We start from the raw sequence: 18,490 nt of genomic DNA, 5'->3' as shown, positions 1-18,490 counted from the left end.
GTCTTCTGCATTACTATTTAAACGGTATGAATTGGGACATATTAGGACCGTGACCTTTGACAGGGACAACTTTTTAAAAAAATATTTAAACTATCAATTATGCAAAATAATGATAATAATTTGGGAATCAGGCACATTTGACTGTATATTTTTTTCTGACACTTGGCATTAAAAAAATGATTTTGCTTCATCAAAATGGAGCCGATTCATCAAGATACTGATGAAGTGATAATGTAAATATGACACGACAGTGGGGGACCTTTGACCTTTGAGATGATTAAAGAAGTCGTTCCTTTCATAAAAGAAGTTCTGAAAGCCGGCAGGCAGCGGGCGGAGGGATTTCTGCCCGCTCTGATTTCGAGAAGGTGTTTTATATTATTATTATCTTGAACGTGAACATCACGGACATTTGAGTGCAATATTGTTTTAAAATCGCTGACGACGCTCGACACGCAGGCTGACGGTCCTTCGTGCTCAGCCAGCCCACTCTGCACCGAGATAAGAAAGGCTAATCTGTAACTAGTCCTCAGGTTTCCACGGCGCTCAGCCGCATTCCACAGGTGGCGCTGAGGCAGACTGAGCTCCATCCGCCGCTCTGACCTCGCAGCGTCCTCGCGCTCACTTCCAAAGTTATTTCATTTCATTTTTTTTCTTCTCGAATGACCAGAGATATCGAGATGAGTTTTAAAAAGAACAGCGGTCAAATGGAGCTGGAGGAAGCCATCAGAAACCCGGGCTACAAGGACGCGGACGACGGCGGCGGGTCGACGGACACCCGCAGCTCGGGCACCGGGGAGCGGCGGCGCGCCTCCTCCTCCGCCGCGGTGGTGAAGCTGGACGCGGCTGCGGACGAGTACGCGCAGGTCAAGCCGTACGCCGGGATGCCCAAGGAGGTGCTGCTGCTGCACTCCTGCAGGGCGCGGTACCGGGTGCCCCGGGAGATCCTGTTCTGGCTGGTGGTGTGCTGCACCCTGGCGCTGGTGGCCGTCACCGTCACCATCATCGCCTTGTCCCCGCCGTGCCTGCGCTGGTGGCACATCACCCCGGTCTACCAGGTCTACCCCCGCTCCTTCAAGGACTCTGACGGGGATGGAGTCGGAGACCTCAAAGGTCGGGTGCGGTCGTTTTTAGTATTTATTATCACTGATGAAAGAAAATACATGATTTACAGTCCTTTTTAAAATATAACAAGTAGTGCCCCTTGACTGTGATACACCCAAATATAATCTCACAAGAAAGTCACATCATTTGCCAATGGAGACGATCTCCATCTTATCTGGAGTTCTCAAGCTATCTGTATGGTGAGACATGATGGTGGCAGCGTCATGCTGTGGGAATGGCTTTCTTTCCACACGCAGCAAGTTAAGGTGATTCTGGAGTTTAGAGGGACTGCAGCTCACCTCGAAGCAACACTTTCAATTCAGTCACACATACGTTTCTAATAATCCCAGTAATTGTTTGAAGCAGCTTCAAAAAGTATTTTAAGGAAACCCGGCAGACTGTACGGAGTTGCAGCGAGCACGCAGCAACAGCAGAAACTCGCCGGCGTTGTTTTACTGGCTTTACAGAGATCCTCACGCCGAGCACGCATTTAGCGACAGAGAAGAAAAACATCCCTTTTAACAGGAAGAAACCTCCAGCCGAACCAGAGCCTGGCTCAGCATGACTGACTGGGGTTCGAGAAGAATACAGAAAAACTAAAAGCGAAACACGACTATTCTGAACTTTTGCGAGGTTTTAACTTTTCAGAAATACAAGATTGTTTTGTATCTTTGATAACATTCTGGCTTAGCGATTATAATCAGATTGACTTCAGACTGAAACATTATTTTTTTTATCTGTTCATTACTATAATGAGAATGTTGTGTAACAGAGCAGTAAAATGCTGCTCTGTTACACAATCAACCATTTACTTTGATCAATAACAATTCAGTATGATGTATCTGTCAAGGCCAGGTCAGAAACTACTGACTCTTTGAAACTTCATAAAACTACATTAAGAGTAATCCAATGGAGTTGTAATCTGAGTACTTCTGTAACTGTAACTGTGGGCCCATGCAGGAATCAAGGAGAAGCTGGACCACTTCCTGGACCTGAACATCAAGGCGGTGTGGATCAGCCCTTTCTACCGCTCTCCAATGAAAGACTTCGGCTACGACGTGGAGGACTTCAGGGATGTCGACCCGCTCTTCGGAAACATGCAGGACTTTGACGAACTTTTGGCTGAAATGCACAACCGGGGTGTGTTTTTGTTGTTCTGTTTTTCGGAGACGTGGAAGTGGGGTTTTCTGGTCTCGTGTCAAGATTGATGATGACAGATTGAAGTGTCATTCCTTCCTGTCTCTCCTTCCCAGGTTTGAAGCTGATTATGGACTTCATTCCCAATCACACCAGTGACCGCCACCGCTGGTTCAACCTGAGCCGGACCAGAGATCCTCACTACAAGGATTACTACGTCTGGACGGACTGCGATCCAGCTTTCCCGAAGCCCAACAACTGGGTTTGTGCTTGTGCTGCTGTTTCACACGGCGCTGGGTACTTTTTCTCATTTTTCCGGTGCTGATCGCGTCCTCCGCTTGTCACGCAGGTGAGTATTTTTGGAAACTCCTCGTGGACTTACGATGAGGTCAGAGGGCAGTGTTACCTGCACCAGTTCCTCAAGGAGCAGCCAGACCTGAACCTGAGGAACCCCGACGTCGTTCAAGAGATCATTGTAAGATGCCGATTCTTCAGAAAACTTTATGACGTAGTAATCTTGCATTGCTGCTTCACAAACCGTATGGTAGTCTGATGAAGGTAACAAGAAAAAGTGTGACATTCCTAATCAAATGTGCATTTTCATTCTTTCTCTGCAGGATCTCATCAGTTTCTGGCTGGAGAAGGGGGTGGACGGCTTCCGGATGGACGCGGTCAAACACATGCTGGAAGCGGCGCATCTGAGAGACGAGCCACAGGTGGATCCAGACAAGCCGCCGGTGAGCGCTCCCTTCTGACCTCACCACATGCGATCACGTTACAAGCACAAACTCCGATGAACTTCATCGGGATGGTTGAGTCTACAAACTATTGTCCATCAAGCCGCCTTTTGTGACCTGATGGCCAAAAAACGTTGTTGGTTTTATCAGCCCAGATCTTTTTCTTCCATGTTTGCTGTACTGAGATGAACTTTAAACTGGACTGCTAATGGCTTTGTGTTTTAACAGTAGGTTCTTTTGTTTTGTTTCACCACTTACATGCTAAAATGATGGAGTACGCAACTTATGGTCTCTGGAAAATAGGTGGACGGCCATGTCTTGGGACATAAAATACAAATGAAATACACAGAAGGTTGTGGTTTTAATGTGACCAAATGTGGAAAAAAATTAAGCACGACAACATCCAAATGAATCGATTCTGTTGACCAAACGCTGTCCACATTTTCACAAGCGAACGACGGTGCAGAGCATAAAAACATTTTCCTTCTTTTCCCACGACGATATTCTCACAAATCCTCCGCTTTTTTTTTTTTCTCCCCCACCCTCTCCGCTCGTCGTGTTAAATTTTAATTGCCGCTGTAACTCCCACCGCTCAAAGTTCAGCTCGGTTAACAATCCCCGCTTTAACCTTCCGTTATACAATCCCGACTTTATTTCATTGACTCATAAAGTGGCGTGTCAGAATCCAGATTAGAATAATGAGATGCATGAAAGCAGCGGCGTGGGCAGAAACACCTCGGCCGACCGAACGGCCCGTAACAGCTGAGTGGGATGTTTCTCGCTGTACGCCGTGTGCCGTTTATTATTTATCGCTGGCTTAAATGTCAGGTTCATCCTGCGCTTTTCTTAAGAAAACACTGTAATTGCAATTCAAAAGACTTAATGACACACTCTGACATAAGTAAAGAAAACCTTGCGGAGGCAGCTTTTGTTTTTTTTTCTTTTTCTCCTCACCCTCCTCCCCAACAGAAAAGATTAGTAGAAAAGAAGCATATTTTAGAGGATTAGCAAGTCACTGGGATTTACTGACCACTGTGGACTAATGCTGTGATGCTGGGACTGACTCAGACTTTGATTTTAGATCACACGTGCAGAGTTTTACATCTTCAGACTATCAAACTAAAGTTATTTACAGTCTGCTGTAAAATTGGAAACACAGCTATAAACTCATCTGCAGATTTTTATAACTGCGTGTCTGCGCCATAATTTCTGCTTTAAACATTTATGGCTGGTAATAACTGTAAAAAAACCCAAAATAACAGCTTGTTTGTGAGTTAGTGGTTGGCATAATGGCTCGTTTGTTCGGTGATGATGTAAGCCGAGTGGCTTGGACTTACCCAGGCAACCGGACGCATCAGCTGTTAGTCACTGGCCTTTTAAAACAGAAATTGAGGAGCGAAGCAGGTTGATTCAGTGAAACATGTAACGCTGAAATAGAAGTAAGACACATTGGCCACTAACAAGAAGTGACCTTCTTTCTTGTTCTTGAAAACAAAACAAAAAAGGTTCACCTGTAAATTAGAGGGAAACTTTCCTTCACTTCTGCTTGACTTACCAAGTCAAAGTCAGAGTCTTGTATTTGTTTTCTACTTGCATCCCATCAGCCTAACCTGGAACCAGCCTGAGAAAGCAGTCTGATTTCGAGTCGAGCCCTTCCTCAAACAAAAATACGTGGAAAATCCACTTGACTCTGTCCTGAAAAAATGACTGAGTCCTTCCTGCAAATCCTCTACCATCTTCTTTAAAAATGTCCTTTAATGCTTTCGCATTTCAGGAATTAGTAACGACAGAGTGGGACTTGTACCATGACTACACCACCAGCCAGGTGGGCTTGCACGACATGCTGAGAGAGTTCAGAGCAGTGATGGACGAATACAGCCGGGAACCTGGCAGATACAGGTAGGAGTGCATGCAGACTGCAGCGCCGCACATAAACCTCCAGTGAAATTGTTTTTATCAAAAAAGCCGGGCCTCGAAGTAGAAGCACATTGTGATAGATTCCCTTGTAATTAAGGTTAGTTTATTTCAATGATTTCATCCAGAAAGGGAAACTCATCTTACAGACATTCATTACGAACGGAGGCTGTAGCATAATAATTCGTAGTAAATTATTTGTAGTGGTTTTATGCAAGACTTTTTCTATGAAAAATAATGTTTTGTTTTTTTATCAGCTGCAAACCATGAACATCACAATAAAGTGAAAACACACACTGTGTAATGAATCACTATAGGATTTTCCTGGATCTTATCAGAAGAACACATTTGGCCAATAAACTATATTGTAAGATAATTTCAGATTTCTTTATGGCTACCTCTAAAGTATAAAAACAACACACCATGGGTGGAGTGCACGCATTTTTTCAGCAGGTTTAAGACTGAAGGCATATTTACTTAATGATTTCCATGTTTGTGTCAGAACAGTTTCGTAAGAAATGGCAGCTCAGTTTGTGTACCGTCTCACATGTAACCTGGGTTTTTATTGTTCTGCAGGTTCATGGTGACAGAATCCTATGACTATGAAGAGGTGGATAAGACCATGATGTACTATGGAACGCCGCTAGTAAAAGAAAGTGACTTCCCCTTCAACTTCTACCTGCTGGACCTGCCTCACAACACCAGCGGCTGGTGGGCTAAACATCTGGTTGACCTCTGGATGTCCAACATGCCCAAAGGAAAATGGCCTAACTGGGTGGTAAATATCTACTTAGTTCTTCTAGAATAATAATAATAATAAAAAATGATGCCCTTTTAAGTATGTTGCAATTTATTCAAATAGATATAAAAAAAGATAAGATCCATATTCTCTTCTGATAAGGAGAAAAAGCCACATATTTATGACAGCAAAGATGATGTTGCGTTTTCAGCATTTATGATCACAATACAGCAGTTGGTTTGAATAAGGGTTGTCTATTTTCTGACCCAGGTATTTAAATGAGTCTTCTTAATATTTGTACATGCTGAGTGAACTGAGTACAGATATGTAGCATTCTCAAAGTCATGTCAAGTTTATTTGTATCATAAGAAAGCAGTCTAAAGGGCTTTATGGCATAAAAACATAACATTGTAACCAATTATAAACAAGCAATAAGCATCACATTCGGTCATATCTGTTGATCGATGTTCCATTTAATACCAATCAAAGGCAGACATAAACAGGTGGGTTTTAGCCATGATTTAAAGGAACTCAGTGTTTCTGCAGTTTTGCAAGTTTTCTGGAAGTTTGCTCCAAGTTGGTGGCGTGTGGAAACTGAAAGCACCTGACACTAAGGCTCAGTTCACACATTCACTCACAAACATTCACATATTCATAGACTGACACACACATTATTAGAATACTTTGGGGCATGTTAACATATGCTGGGACAGCCCTCAATGTTTAAAGCGCAGACTGACCATTGAGGAACAGTTGTCCGCCATCAGTGCTACAAGGCCACGCTGGGAATCGGGATCAGCAGGTCAAATCTGAATAAATCTGCATTAATTTCAGTTTGGGGATTCTATAAAAATTTTTTTTTTTTGGTGCACAACTTTTAAGTTTCTCTATTGAGACTTTTTAACTTGAGATATTTTTTTCCCAACAAAAACTTATCAGGTAAAGTCTTCTAGCTCGATCTCATTCACCTCTCCACCTCTTACCTCCACTGTAACCAGGTCGGAAACCACGACAGGCCTAGAATCGGCTCCAGTGCTGGTCGGATTTATGTTCGTGCCATCAACCTGATGCTACTGACGCTCCCCGGCACACCGACGACTTACTACGGCGAAGAGATTGGCATGGAGAACATTAATATCACACAAAGCCAAGTGCAAGACCCTGCTGGGAAATACAACGTGGTCAGTAGAGTTCGTACTGTGAACAAACACTAAAAACAAATGTATACAAAAGTATGACTTTTAATTCATGGCATTACAAAAAAAAGGGTTCAAGAAAAGTAGGCTTTATTGTTGGGTAGCTGTAGTTATTGTGTATGAGGTCAACTGGAGTATAATCATTTGTATTCTTTGACCTCAGAGTCTCAGTCGGGACCCTGAGCGATCTCCGATGCAGTGGAATAGTGAGAAGAACGCTGGTTTCAACACCCAAACCGACAAGACCTGGTTACCTGTTCATCCCAGTTACGAAACTGTCAATGTGGAGGTATGTGACATCTAACGCAACACAGAGAAAACCCGATAAAAGACAGTTCTCATATCCGTCTCACTGTTTTTACTTTTGTCCATTCTTTTCCCTCAGGTCCAGAGTAAAGAAGAAGGCTCCGTTCTCTCTCAGTATCGCTTCTTGAATGGGCTGCGGCAGTCGGAGCTCCCTTTTTTGCGCGGCTGGTTCTGCTACGTCCTCTCCGACGCCAACGTTTTCTCTTACCTCAGAGAGCTCGATGGGCACAAAGAAGCGTACCTCATGGTGATTAACTTCGGCAAAGGACCCAGCACAACGGATCTCTCTGCTGTCAAGGAGCTGCCCGACGAGCTCCGAGTGCTGATGAGCACCAACACAGCCAACAACCAGAAAGTTTTCCAGAAATCCCGCATCCAGACAGAGGCGGGAGAGGGTTTGGTCATACGGTACTCCACCTACACTCGGTTCCATCCCAACCATCCCGCACAGTGCTATGTCTCCGAGAAGGCCTGCTACTTGGAGACTGTTGGCATTCTTTACAAATGCTAAAGCAATTTAGCTTTTACGTGAACTGTACGGTCTTGTAAATCGATTTACAGAGGTTGTCTTGAGGTGTCTTGATTCAAAAGGGATAATGGAGCACAATAAAGCAAACGCTTGTCGATGAATTCACTGGAGGTGACTTCTTTCTTCTTCCCGTACAGAGTGGAAAACGTGGTCGTCACAGTGATGTAAATACAGCTCTGCTTTTCTCACTGCCTCTCCACAGCTGAGCTATCTCTTCCTCTTGCGTCGAGGTCGTGGAGTGTCCAGGTTCAGCTCCGTGTATAGAAACGCAAGCTTAAAAGCCTCCTGTGTCAGGCAGAAAACACACTTTTTTGTGAATTTAATGGAAAGTATGTTAGCCAAATTATGACCAATATTGTAATATTACCTATAACTACCAACACATAGATGAGGTAAATTAAAATTAAATAACCTAGCTTCTATTGACACATTTCATTCTTGTCCAGGGTAGAAAGATCAAAGAACTTCAATGGTCTTTAAAGTTTTCTTTTTTTTTTTATGTGGATTTTCTCAAAGAAGCAATAATTTCCTCAATCTGGCTTTGGCAACTTTTGGTAGAGCTCGTTTAAATTGGTTGGTTTCCTGCCACAAACCCATGATGCCGTGACGCTATCATGAAGTGGAACCTTCTGCTTCTGGACAGATTCCTTCCAGTGTGACTGAAATTTCCAGCTGCCATCATGGACAAGCCGGATGCCTTCAGGAGAAAGGTTTTAAGGCAAAAGTCGAGCTATTGTGCAACAAAGACAACGGTGTTCGGAGGAGGCGTGGCTTTCAAACGTCACTGCATTAACTCGTCTCATCAAGGTGCTGGTGAATTGCTCAAACTGGATGAAATAACCCAGAACACACATTGGAACTGGTTTTGGACTGGACAGTGGAGACTTGCATGAGGTTTGTGGCCAGGCTTCAATCTTAACTCAACTGAAAATGTATTCAATAATTGGAGAGTGTCAGGAAACCAAAGACGACTGGCCAAACATCCAGCCAGGACTATCACAGGAGTTTGTTTCTAGATATCAGAAAGTACGATTTCTGTACTTCACCTCCCTGTTCCTCTCTCTTTCTGACTCACCTCTTCCAGCATTTGAACAAAATCTTCGGGACCAAGATGGTTTGCTCCCGGTCGGACATTCAGAACTATGCTCGGTGCTGATTCACAATCTGAAGGAAAGAAAACAAAAGCAAAATGGAAGAAAATGGCCTATTTTTAGAAATCGCCTTCATCTCACTGCGAACCCAGTATCTCTACGTCAAACTGCCCCACTCCATGTTATCCACCTCCCTCCTTTCTGTGGTACGGACTGATTCACAAGTACGGTCTTGACCTTGACAGCTCCCCTGTCTGTGGAGTCTAATCTCTTGCTCTGATACGCTATCTCTTTACCATGCTAATGGGCCTTCCCGCCCGCCTCCATGCGCCTGTGCCATCAGCACTTTATCAAAGACTCAGGAGAACAGAGAGACAGATTAGGGAGACATCTCCCCACAAACGCAGGCACCGAAGCTGCTAGGTGCGCGTGAACAACGTGGGTGCGAAATGGTGGAGGAGAGAGATAATACGTGCATTTGAAGCTGGAGGAGACGAGGCAGAGATAGAGAGAGAGAGAGAGTGTGGTGTAAATAAGGAGTACCACCAACGTCTTGAAGGAAGATTATAAGTGAGAGGGAGAAAGAGCCTGTCTGTGGGGAAAAAAAAGAGAGAGCAATTAGCTGACACATGCACAGGTTTTACCACAAGGTGACCAATGCTGCACGGTGGAAAGACTTCCCCCAGACACCCGTACATCTATTACCGCTGCCTCCGCTGACCTTCACACTGACACTACTATTGGGGGATGACCCAGAGCTATAAAACCTCCGCTGAAGAGGAAATGACTCCTGGAAGAATACGGAGCATCTCCATGGGGTCTAAATTGCACCGACGGCCCGGTCCAACGAAAAGATGCATTAAAACATCGACTGGAGAGGTTCTCTGAAAACAACCTCACAGGTGTGCTGCAAGGGAGACGATGCACAGCAAGAAAAGCTTTCCGGTATAAATACGAATAAAGTATACCATCAAACAAAACAAATGGCTGTCACTTTCATCTCAGTGGCTGTAGCGCTCTGATTATAGACAATTATTAAAATGGAGTCTGTATGTAAGTACCTGCGTTTTGCTTCCTGTTTAGGTGCGTATGAATGGCTTCCTTTACATATTTGGTGTATTTGAGGACGCCTTCCAGAGGAATCCTAGGATCACCGCTGTAGGCTGTCAGCAGCATAGATGGGTAGCGCTGTTTCACACAGAAAGAATGGGGAAAAAAAACATAAATTAAGAATATCTAATTCTTGAAAGAATCATAAATTTAAGGTTTGAAATGACAGATGAAAATAAATGCACAAAGTGAATTCTACATGTTTTTTTTTGTTGTTGCATTGCGCCACGTAACAAAATCAACACAGATGTTAGTTTAAGAGAGTGAAGCAGCAGAGGAAGCAGCTTCTTCATACCTGAGGAGTGATGTTGTGAAGGGGACAGTATGAAGCGACGATGTGTCTGTGATGCAGGTTTCCCACGGCGTCCCCCCACTCGTCTCTGTCCTCCACAGTCAGAGGCCGAACGGCTGTCTCCATCGTCCCCAACACGTCGAGGAAAGGAGCCTGCACAGAGACACGGGGATGCCTTCACATCTGCAGGGTTTCTAGAAATGTTGCATTTCAAAAAATTTCAAGATACAAATTTACTTTTTTTTTTCTTGTATTTTTTTTTCAAGCTCGTTTGTATTTCGTTCAAGTACAAAAAGTGCAAAACGGTTACACTTGCTCCACAAATCACAAAACAGAAAGATATAGAAGTTTTATTTCAGCAGAATGATACAGGACAACCTTACTGATTTCAGACCAGTTTAATCTATTTAGATCAGCTCTATAATAGAATCTGTAACATTTAATACGTTTTAACCTGAACTCTGACCATAAATACAAATTCTATGTTTCTGAATACCTCAAAGGTGAAAGATCATCTATAGATTGATGTAAAAAGTTTTTAGTTTTTCTGAAATTTGGCACTGTTTGGATACATAATAATAATGTTATATTAAAAACAATGTGTAAAACATTTTAACCCTAAATATGGATGAAACCCAGCCCTCACTTGAGATGAAGTGATGAAAACACAGACCCTGACACATTCAACATCTTACCTGCAGTGTTGCAGCACGCATCATGTTTGGCTTCCAGTTGCACAGCGCCGCCACTGGCACGGCTCCAGCGCTGCAGGCTGTGAGGGCGGTGAGAGAAGCAGAGGAGACTCCCGAAGAGAAAAGCTCCTGGAGGCACGCGTGGAGGTCCTCCGCTCCCCTCCGCTTCCCTTCCACCCGGGCTTGTCTGTGCCAAGAGAGGCCGCGCTCCCCACCGCCTCTACGCGCAGAACAGAGACGATCGCCAGCAAATTCTTTTTGGATATGCACAGTGTCTTCCGCTGCAGTGTTAAGTGTTCTCCATAAAATCAAACTTTATTAGTGTTTGAGAGAGTGACTTGCATTACTATGCCATTATGAATAAATGTTCTCAAAAACAACAATATTATTGTTTATTTCAAAAATTACTGGCCTATTTATCGTCCAGCAACATTTGTTATTGTGACAAGCCTACACATTTAAAAGTTTGATGTTTTTAATGGTAATGATTTTAGTACATTACACGTGTAGAAGATGATGGCACTTTTTAAGAGTTGTTGAACAATCCAAGTATGTAAAATATAGTTGAAGCCAATCTCAAGTTTTCTCAAGGATATTTATGTTCAGATGTGGGTTTTGATAGATGAATATGATAGATCAGGTATTCTTTCCTGACTGATTCACAGCGGCCATCTTTCACTGCTTCCACTCAGATTCCTGACGGCTCTGCACACTAGGAAAGTGGAACCCTGCCAGATTTTAGGAAAAATAAAACTGGAGTGCACAAAGGAAACCTGTAGCTCAATCTGACAAGAATCTAAACTAAAAAGGTTCTTTTTACAACATTTAGTAAGCTTGTTGCAAATAATCTAGAAAAATCTAAAGTGTTTTTTGTTGTTTTAAATCACAAGAAGGATGATGCCTTACCTAATATGACAGTAGGCCAGAGCCCAGCCTTGCTCCAACAGAAAACGTCTCACTGGGCAGAACTCCATACTGAGGTCTCTACCATAAGCTCCATATACGTGAACAAGCAAAGGCGCCTGACTCAGATCCTCCACATTTGCGGCATGGAGAAGCGTCACCGGCACTGAAGTGCCATCCTGATAAAAGAACCGAACAGCAGTGGATGTTTTTGCTGGTCAAGGTGCGACAAGAGCATAAACATCTCAGTTTACTCTGTGAGTTTGTTTTAAAGACGCTCTTACTTGGCTGCAGGCCTTCAAGCGTGTGGTGATGTACTTGCGGTGACTCTCAGAGTGGGCCTGAGTTCCTGGGTCTGACAACAAGAGTCCTTTCTCAGGATCCAGCGAGAATGGGACGGGTGGGTGGACTGGAGACGATAAGAGGAACTCTAACACGTCCTGCTGGCCTGCCACGCCCGGTTTCTTGGTTTCAATAGCGCAAGCCCAGGAGGGGAGCTTAGGAATGAAAGCAGAAATATATATATGGAGTAGAAAACAACCAAAACAAAAAGAACATGAAAGAATAAAATAGGCAGAAAATTTAGAAGGACTTTTCTTCCAAGTTATCCCATCTCTCACACTGACCTCTATAAAGTATGTCTCTTTGGGATTGCACAGTGACATCACGCCTAGAGCGAGTTCATTGGCTGGCGTCTTTAGAACCAGCAAACAGTAGTCTCCAACTACATCCATGTCTTTGATAGGAGTGTCAGGGTCGGGGACAAATAAAGTCGCCCATGAAGCTCTTGACGGCTCAGATGTGGGAGATTGCATCACCTAGTAAACAGAAAGAAGACACACATAATGTGAAACAAGAATAACAGATATGCACATGCATGTTGCTTGAAATAACCTAATACTTTATGAGGAATCAAAGGTAGCTGATGATGACATGCAGTATCTTGAAGGTATTCAAACCACATTTTAACCACCATAAGTGTATTTTGTTCGGCTTTTGTGCGGCAAACGCAAGGTAGAACAAAATAGAGAGATTGGAGGAAGAATGACATGTGGCTTTCAAAAGCTTTCGCAAGTAAATATCTGAAAAATGTGGAGTCAATTTGTACACAAAGCACTTTCCTCTGAAATCCCGGAACAAAGACCAGTGAATCCAATGGGCTTCAAAAGTCAATTCATGATCGCTGTTCATCTGTGTGTTACGTAATCTCTGTATAAATCTCTCTCTTTTTTGTTTGAGGTCATTAGTGAAAAATGAGCTCTAATAAGAATTATAATTAAAATTGTACACTTTTCCAGACATCCTTTCCCTTTTTCTGGTAGTTTCTAAAATATTATAGATATTTGACTACATAACTTTGCTTGCAGAGACATCTGTAAACAAAGTTGAGGTTTCATTGTCTGTGTGTTCGATGTAACTTGAAATAACATGATGCTTGTTTTCAAAACAATTGGCAATTGGCTGTTTAGTAAACAGTTTTTTTTAGATATTTATTTATAAAGGTCTTTATTTGTGTCCAAATAAAGATTAATTTAACAGCATGTCACAATAAGAACCACAGAAACAACAACACACAAACATTAATATTTAACGAGAAGGCATGACACTAAATTCCCTTGCTTCAACCAACAGTGGTTGAAAGCACAAAACATCTGGAATACCTTGAATCAATTCATCATTTAACATATGTAACTACTAGACCTTAATGTAGGACAGATTACAGAAATTTTAGCTACGCAAAATTTTCAAAAATGACATAACTCTTTGGCACCTAAACCAGAACAACAGACCCAATTGACATATTGATCTCAGAGAAGCTAAAAGCCCAAAATGAGGAATCAGCTGTAATAATTAGGCATTAGAGTCCATTCACCAGACAAAGGCACTGAATATGAGGTATGAACCAACTGCATAATCCATCGACTGCATATCATTTTTATTTTATTTTTTTAAGTCTTACATGCATTTACATTACTGTGAATATTCAGTTTTTTTTCTCTTAGATTCATTTTGATAAGTTGCTGTTGAAACTCTACCTGATACTCCTGTCCTGGCCCAGTATTAGCCAATATAATGAGGGATCCTTTCCAGTGCTCCACATGGTAGAGGAGGCCCGGCTGACGAGGCTGAATCACAAAAGGCTCTAAATGGGACTTTGTCACATCAATCAGCATCACCTCTGAGCTTGTTCTACTGTTGCAGTTAATGGCGAGGATCTGTCGGTCTCTGGACAGGGCAACCTCCACAAACACACTGCGGAGAGGATGGTACGGTTTGGGTTACTTGGTTAATTATTTGACAGAAGGAAGACGGTTTACCTGACCCAACGCTAACACGCACTCAGGTTGAGTTTCCTGGTACACGGACGTTACTTTGCTGCTGCCTTCGGTTTCGAGGTCCAGGCGAAACACGGAGCTGGAACTCAGGCCTTCCAGAGTTGTGTAGAACAGGACATCATCCGTCGCCCACTCTTCACAGATGGACATAAACATAAAAGCCGAGATCAATGCAAACTGCATCTCTACATCCATTCATTTTAGGTTTTCAGTGCTTAAAATGATCTGATTCGTAATTTGTTCTGTCATTTAAATCTAGTGTCAAGTTCACAAAACCACATATTACAGATTCCACAAGTTTCTAATACATAAATAAAAAGATAAAGGCAAAATGGTAACATAGGAAAGATAAATTAAAAACAGAAAACACATCCAATTCTTAGCGATAAAAGGGATGCATTTATTTTTACTACAACTGCATATTAGGTATGCTTTGTTTTAACTCTGTAATCTTTGGCACGGCTGAATTATTCCAAAACATTTTTGGATATTTACCAAAGCTGAAGACGCTCTGTAGCTCAAGAAGGATGTAGTGGGGGGGCAAAATGGAAATAATTCTCTCTCCAAGTCTCACAACAACACACCTAGATTATTACAGTGAAAAAAATGAACAATTAAAAGTGTGGCAGTCAACATTTTGGAATAAGTTACACCTCCATGTTTAATTTACTTGAGCTCTTCTGTGTGACAACATTTCAGTGTGGCGGCGAGATGCTTTTCACGTGGAGACAGACGAATTCTCTGAATTGTCCACTGAAACCTCTCATCACTCTCAGCTCTCGTCCTCCTGTCCGCCCTCGACACATGCTCCAGATTTAACACCTGCTCAGGCTCTGGAGTACCTAAAAATATGGAGGATGAGGAAGAATTAATGTCTGTGTAAATGTAATTCCTATCCCCTTGAAAATATATGCTCATTCCTTGCTTACGATCTCTTTTGTCTATTCTGTAGATGCCGTCAACTTTCGTGAAGTACACATGGTGACATCCACACACCTGGAATGGGACAATCCGCAGGAAGTTGAAAGAGTGAATATTATACTTTCTTTTAATCACCCAGACACTAACTTCACAATGTAAACCACAACAAATGACTACAACCCTGAATCTTGTCTTACCACGGAGTAATCAGGTATACTGTGGAACCTGTGGTATGTTGCCTTCAGTCTCCTTACAAAATACTTCTTTAATTGCTGGTACTTGTCAGATCCAGAGCTCAGATGATCGGATGACAACCCAAAAGCTTCCTGAAGTATAAATTCAAACCAAACAAGAACACTTATCAATGATGGAGCAATATTACACTATCAATAACCTAAAGGCGTTCCTTGACCTCATTACATCTTCTTTTCATCACAAAAGATATAGAAACACACTTGAAAATCACTAAAGGAAATTTGTATTGTTTTTCATTTATTTTTAATGTTGCTGAATAAAAAAAAGCACAAGCAATGAGGACATATTTATTTCAACAACGTGAGCGTGATCATCTATTAAAATGCACTAGGTTGGAGTAACGCAGCATGAAATCATGTTTTAATTTTTACATACTTTAAAGTAGTCCTAAGTCCTTGTGCTTTTTTTTAAAATTTACATTACAAAAACAACAAACTTCAATACAATTTCTTGGGATTTTATGGGACAGACACAGAGAAAAGCATCCTTTTGAAGCAGTCCACTGCAGTCTGATCTACTGTGGTTTACTGCGGCGATGGTTGAAGCGGCATTAGCTTTCTATCACACAAAGCATTGTGAATGTAGGCCAAAAAGTGAACCGTTTCTGACTGCTGTTCCTGGTGAAGAAAAGCCAAACCCACAGCATGATACAGCCACCACCAGATTTAAAAAAAAATAATTTTTATGGAGATGGTGAGTTCAGGGTCATGTGTAGTGCTAGTTTTGCATGTCAATTTTGACCAATATGTGGGTTTGTTTGCTCTCCCATAAAGGACAGGATTGCAGCTAAACGCTGTCACGTTATAAATGTGTTACGACAACACGTGAAAGCTAAAGTTAAGCATCCCAAAAAGTGGTGGGGGGGGTGTCACTGTCAACCAAAAGCCATCTGCTGTTCGATTTAGTGCTCGTTTTAACCACTTGGTAAAGAGACTTCAAACAACCCCAAGCGAACCGTGAACATGAACTTCACAGTTCCCTGAACGTTCTTACCGAAGTGTACCGGCGCTGGACGGATAAGGACAGCCGGGCTCTGCGTTTAGAAACCCGAAGGTCCCAGAAACAAACCCGAGAAACACGGAGCAGCGGAGCCGAGGAGAGCAGCAGTGAACGCAAACCTGTCATATCCAACACTGAACCTTTAATTGGCCATTTCAGCGTTTGCGGTCAGTTAATTCGCTCGCTATAACAGCAGAGAGCTGCGTCTGCTGTTCCAAGGCTGGGAAGAAAGGATACACGCACTTAAAGCGTTAATATTTACAAATTGGTTGTGAATTCACATTCGTTTATGAGCTAGCGACGGAACAGCTCGAAACTAGCTCGGCGACGCAGCCAGAAAAAAAAACCAGGCCAAAACAATCGAGCTGGCTCACGCGCTGCAAACTGTTTCAATAGAAAATCGAGTGCGATGTTGTCAGCCGGTGATTAGTTTGCCTGAAGTGACAAATGTGTACGGAAGCAGCATGTTCCAGGTGGTGTGAGTCAAGACGTGTGAGCTTTTGTAGATTTTGTAGTTTTAAAATAAGCCATGCTTTTCTAAATACCGCTCGACAGCTCTAACATTGATAACTGTGACAGCTTTATAGCCCGGAACTTGTTTACAAATATATATATATAGATATATCCGCTTGGGTATTGAAGAGTTGAGATGGAGAAAGGCTCCACAGGCGCTACAGAAAAGACCCAGTCGGCTTTGCCTTGTAAGGACGAGAGTGACGAGGACTCCAGCGGCCCAAATTCCCTCAACTCCGAGGAAGCAACCTGTGGCGCTACTGCAGGTCGAGCGAGATGGACTCTGCTGAGACAGGTACAAGAACGAATTTGAATTGAAATGGAAACAAAAGCACATTTTCAACTGCACACACTGTGCTTCTGCAGTACCTGAAGAAAGCAGGGGTTTGGATAGGTTTGTGCTGAAGCGAATTGCTTGTTTATAGATGAGTGTCGAAAAATAAAAGCTCGTAAATTAGAATGACGACCTTTTACGTGCTCTTACAAATGATGCTTTTCGTCCATTAGTGCTAAGTTCACTGAACCCATGCCCTCAAGTCTCCAGGCATATATGGATGTCTTTACCTGCTTTCTACATCTGGAGATATTTGCTGACAGTATTTTTGGTGAAAACATCAATCCAACAAGAGATTCTGAATGGAATTCAGATGTGGACTTTGACTGGGCCTCTCCTAACACATCAGTATGCTTTGATCGAACCATTCCATTAGTTTAGGTCAGTCACCTAAACTAAATGAATCAAACTTTGGTTCGCCGTTCAAAATATTTAAAAAAGTTGATTTGGCCTCATTTATCAGCAACATATGACACTCGAATTTAAATTAATTGTTCCACTTCATGTGAGATCTGCCCAAAATGTTATTATGGATAAAGTAACACTTGCTGCTGTTTAAAATGCTGAATTTATAAGAAAAAAATACCTACAACTCTGATTTTAGAACAACACACACAGATTCAATTAGACTCAATGTAAATAATGTAGAAAAAACTAAATAGTTAAGATGTTAAGCTATGTTTGATTCAAAAGCCAAAGAGTGGATGCATGGAATATTAGAAGATCATTTAGACATGACAGATCCTATAAATAGATTGATGCAAGAGTCATTAAGAAGCTATAGTAAAGAAAAACAAACAAACATGTGTTTTCATGTGCAAACTGAAGTTGATCAGCCGTGTTTCTCTTACAGGTGTTGTGTCAGAAGCAGACAGACAGTCCTGAGGTCAAACAGGTGTCTGTTCGTAGGTTTGCCACCTTTGACCTTTTCAGAAGGAAAAAACTCTCAGCACAAGAACACTGTGATACCTCAGATGACCAGTGGGTGGAGTACAGAAGTGTCTACTATCCTGAATACGGTGCCTTCCTCAGGTGAACACACCATTTCAAGATTTCACAAAAAAGCATTAGCGTGACCATAACCAGTCACAAACACTTTCCTGGTGTGTTGGTTTTATGTTTGAGACTAAGAGCATTGCTATTTAAAATATGTTGTTAGGTATAGCCAACCAAACTTTGTAAGGTATCACTTATAGGTGAGTTTTGTACTTGTTTCAAAAGTTGTTTGGTTCATCTCAAAATATTCCAAATATTATTATCTGAAACACATGAATCAAAAAATTAAAAACAAGATATTTGCAAGGGAATTGTTTTTTCACAGATATGTACTTGTATGAAAAAAATATATAGAGGACTGTGCAGACTATTTCATGTTTATCTATGTT

At 42.1% G+C, this 18,490-nt stretch overlaps 3 protein-coding genes across 4 annotated transcripts in view; 2 read left to right on the top strand and 1 right to left on the bottom strand.

Annotated features, from left to right (window-relative positions):
* Positions 1–543: 543 nt before the first annotated feature.
* On the top strand, positions 544–7,760 carry slc3a1 (solute carrier family 3 member 1). The gene is made up of 10 exons (XM_055029171.1): positions 544–1,110; positions 2,062–2,241; positions 2,355–2,500; positions 2,588–2,713; positions 2,856–2,975; positions 4,750–4,874; positions 5,466–5,667; positions 6,627–6,809; positions 6,988–7,113; positions 7,210–7,760. Exons 1-10 carry the CDS (start codon positions 660–662, stop codon positions 7,639–7,641), a joined length of 2,091 nt encoding a protein of 696 aa, XP_054885146.1. The 5' UTR covers positions 544–659; the 3' UTR covers positions 7,642–7,760.
* prepl (prolyl endopeptidase like) lies at positions 7,746–16,579 on the bottom strand. The gene is made up of 15 exons (XM_055029170.1): positions 16,253–16,579; positions 15,202–15,330; positions 15,013–15,079; positions 14,754–14,925; positions 14,579–14,667; positions 14,088–14,217; positions 13,784–14,000; positions 12,374–12,565; positions 12,032–12,244; positions 11,751–11,926; positions 10,848–11,064; positions 10,156–10,305; positions 9,812–9,938; positions 8,735–8,823; positions 7,746–7,944 (listed from the first exon to the last, which is right to left on the bottom strand). The coding sequence occupies exons 1-15, from the start codon at positions 16,382–16,384 to the stop codon at positions 7,867–7,869; spliced, it is 2,178 nt and encodes a 725-aa protein (XP_054885145.1). The 5' UTR covers positions 16,385–16,579; the 3' UTR covers positions 7,746–7,866.
* Positions 16,580–16,714: 135 nt separating this feature from the next.
* The window catches only part of camkmt (calmodulin-lysine N-methyltransferase), a 100,727-nt gene continuing 98,951 nt past the window's right edge, over positions 16,715–18,490 (top strand). For both annotated transcript variants that reach the window (XM_055029167.1, XM_055029168.1), the window contains exons 1-2: positions 16,715–17,066; positions 17,959–18,137. In XM_055029167.1, the coding sequence (XP_054885142.1) occupies positions 16,908–17,066; positions 17,959–18,137 (338 nt within the window). In that variant the 5' untranslated portion in view covers positions 16,715–16,907. The remainder of the gene's footprint in view (positions 17,067–17,958; positions 18,138–18,490) is intronic.

Source organism: Poeciliopsis prolifica, unplaced genomic scaffold (genome assembly GCF_027474105.1).
Source record: "Poeciliopsis prolifica strain line A6 unplaced genomic scaffold, Auburn_PproV2 SCAFFOLD005, whole genome shotgun sequence".
In the NCBI taxonomy this organism is placed as follows: domain Eukaryota; kingdom Metazoa; phylum Chordata; class Actinopteri; order Cyprinodontiformes; family Poeciliidae; genus Poeciliopsis; species Poeciliopsis prolifica.
Note: the sequence above shows the minus strand (reverse complement) of the source record. Positions and strands in the feature narration are given on the sequence as shown.

Coding starts and splice junctions, on each gene's coding strand:
- prepl (XM_055029170.1), bottom strand. CDS start 16,384: ATGACAGGTTTGCGTTCACTGCTGCTCTCCTCGGCTCCGCTGCTCCGT. Junction 12,245..12,373: donor AAGAGACATACTTTATAGAG/GTCAGTGTGAGA, acceptor TTCATTCCTAAG/CTCCCCTCCTGGGCTTGCGC. Junction 9,939..10,155: donor TTCACAACATCACTCCTCAG/GTATGAAGAAGC, acceptor TGTGTGAAACAG/CGCTACCCATCTATGCTGCT.
- slc3a1 (XM_055029171.1), top strand. CDS start 660: ATGACCAGAGATATCGAGATGAGTTTTAAAAAGAACAGCGGTCAAATG. Junction 2,976..4,749: donor TGGATCCAGACAAGCCGCCG/GTGAGCGCTCCC, acceptor TTCGCATTTCAG/GAATTAGTAACGACAGAGTG. Junction 7,114..7,209: donor ACGAAACTGTCAATGTGGAG/GTATGTGACATC, acceptor CTTTTCCCTCAG/GTCCAGAGTAAAGAAGAAGG.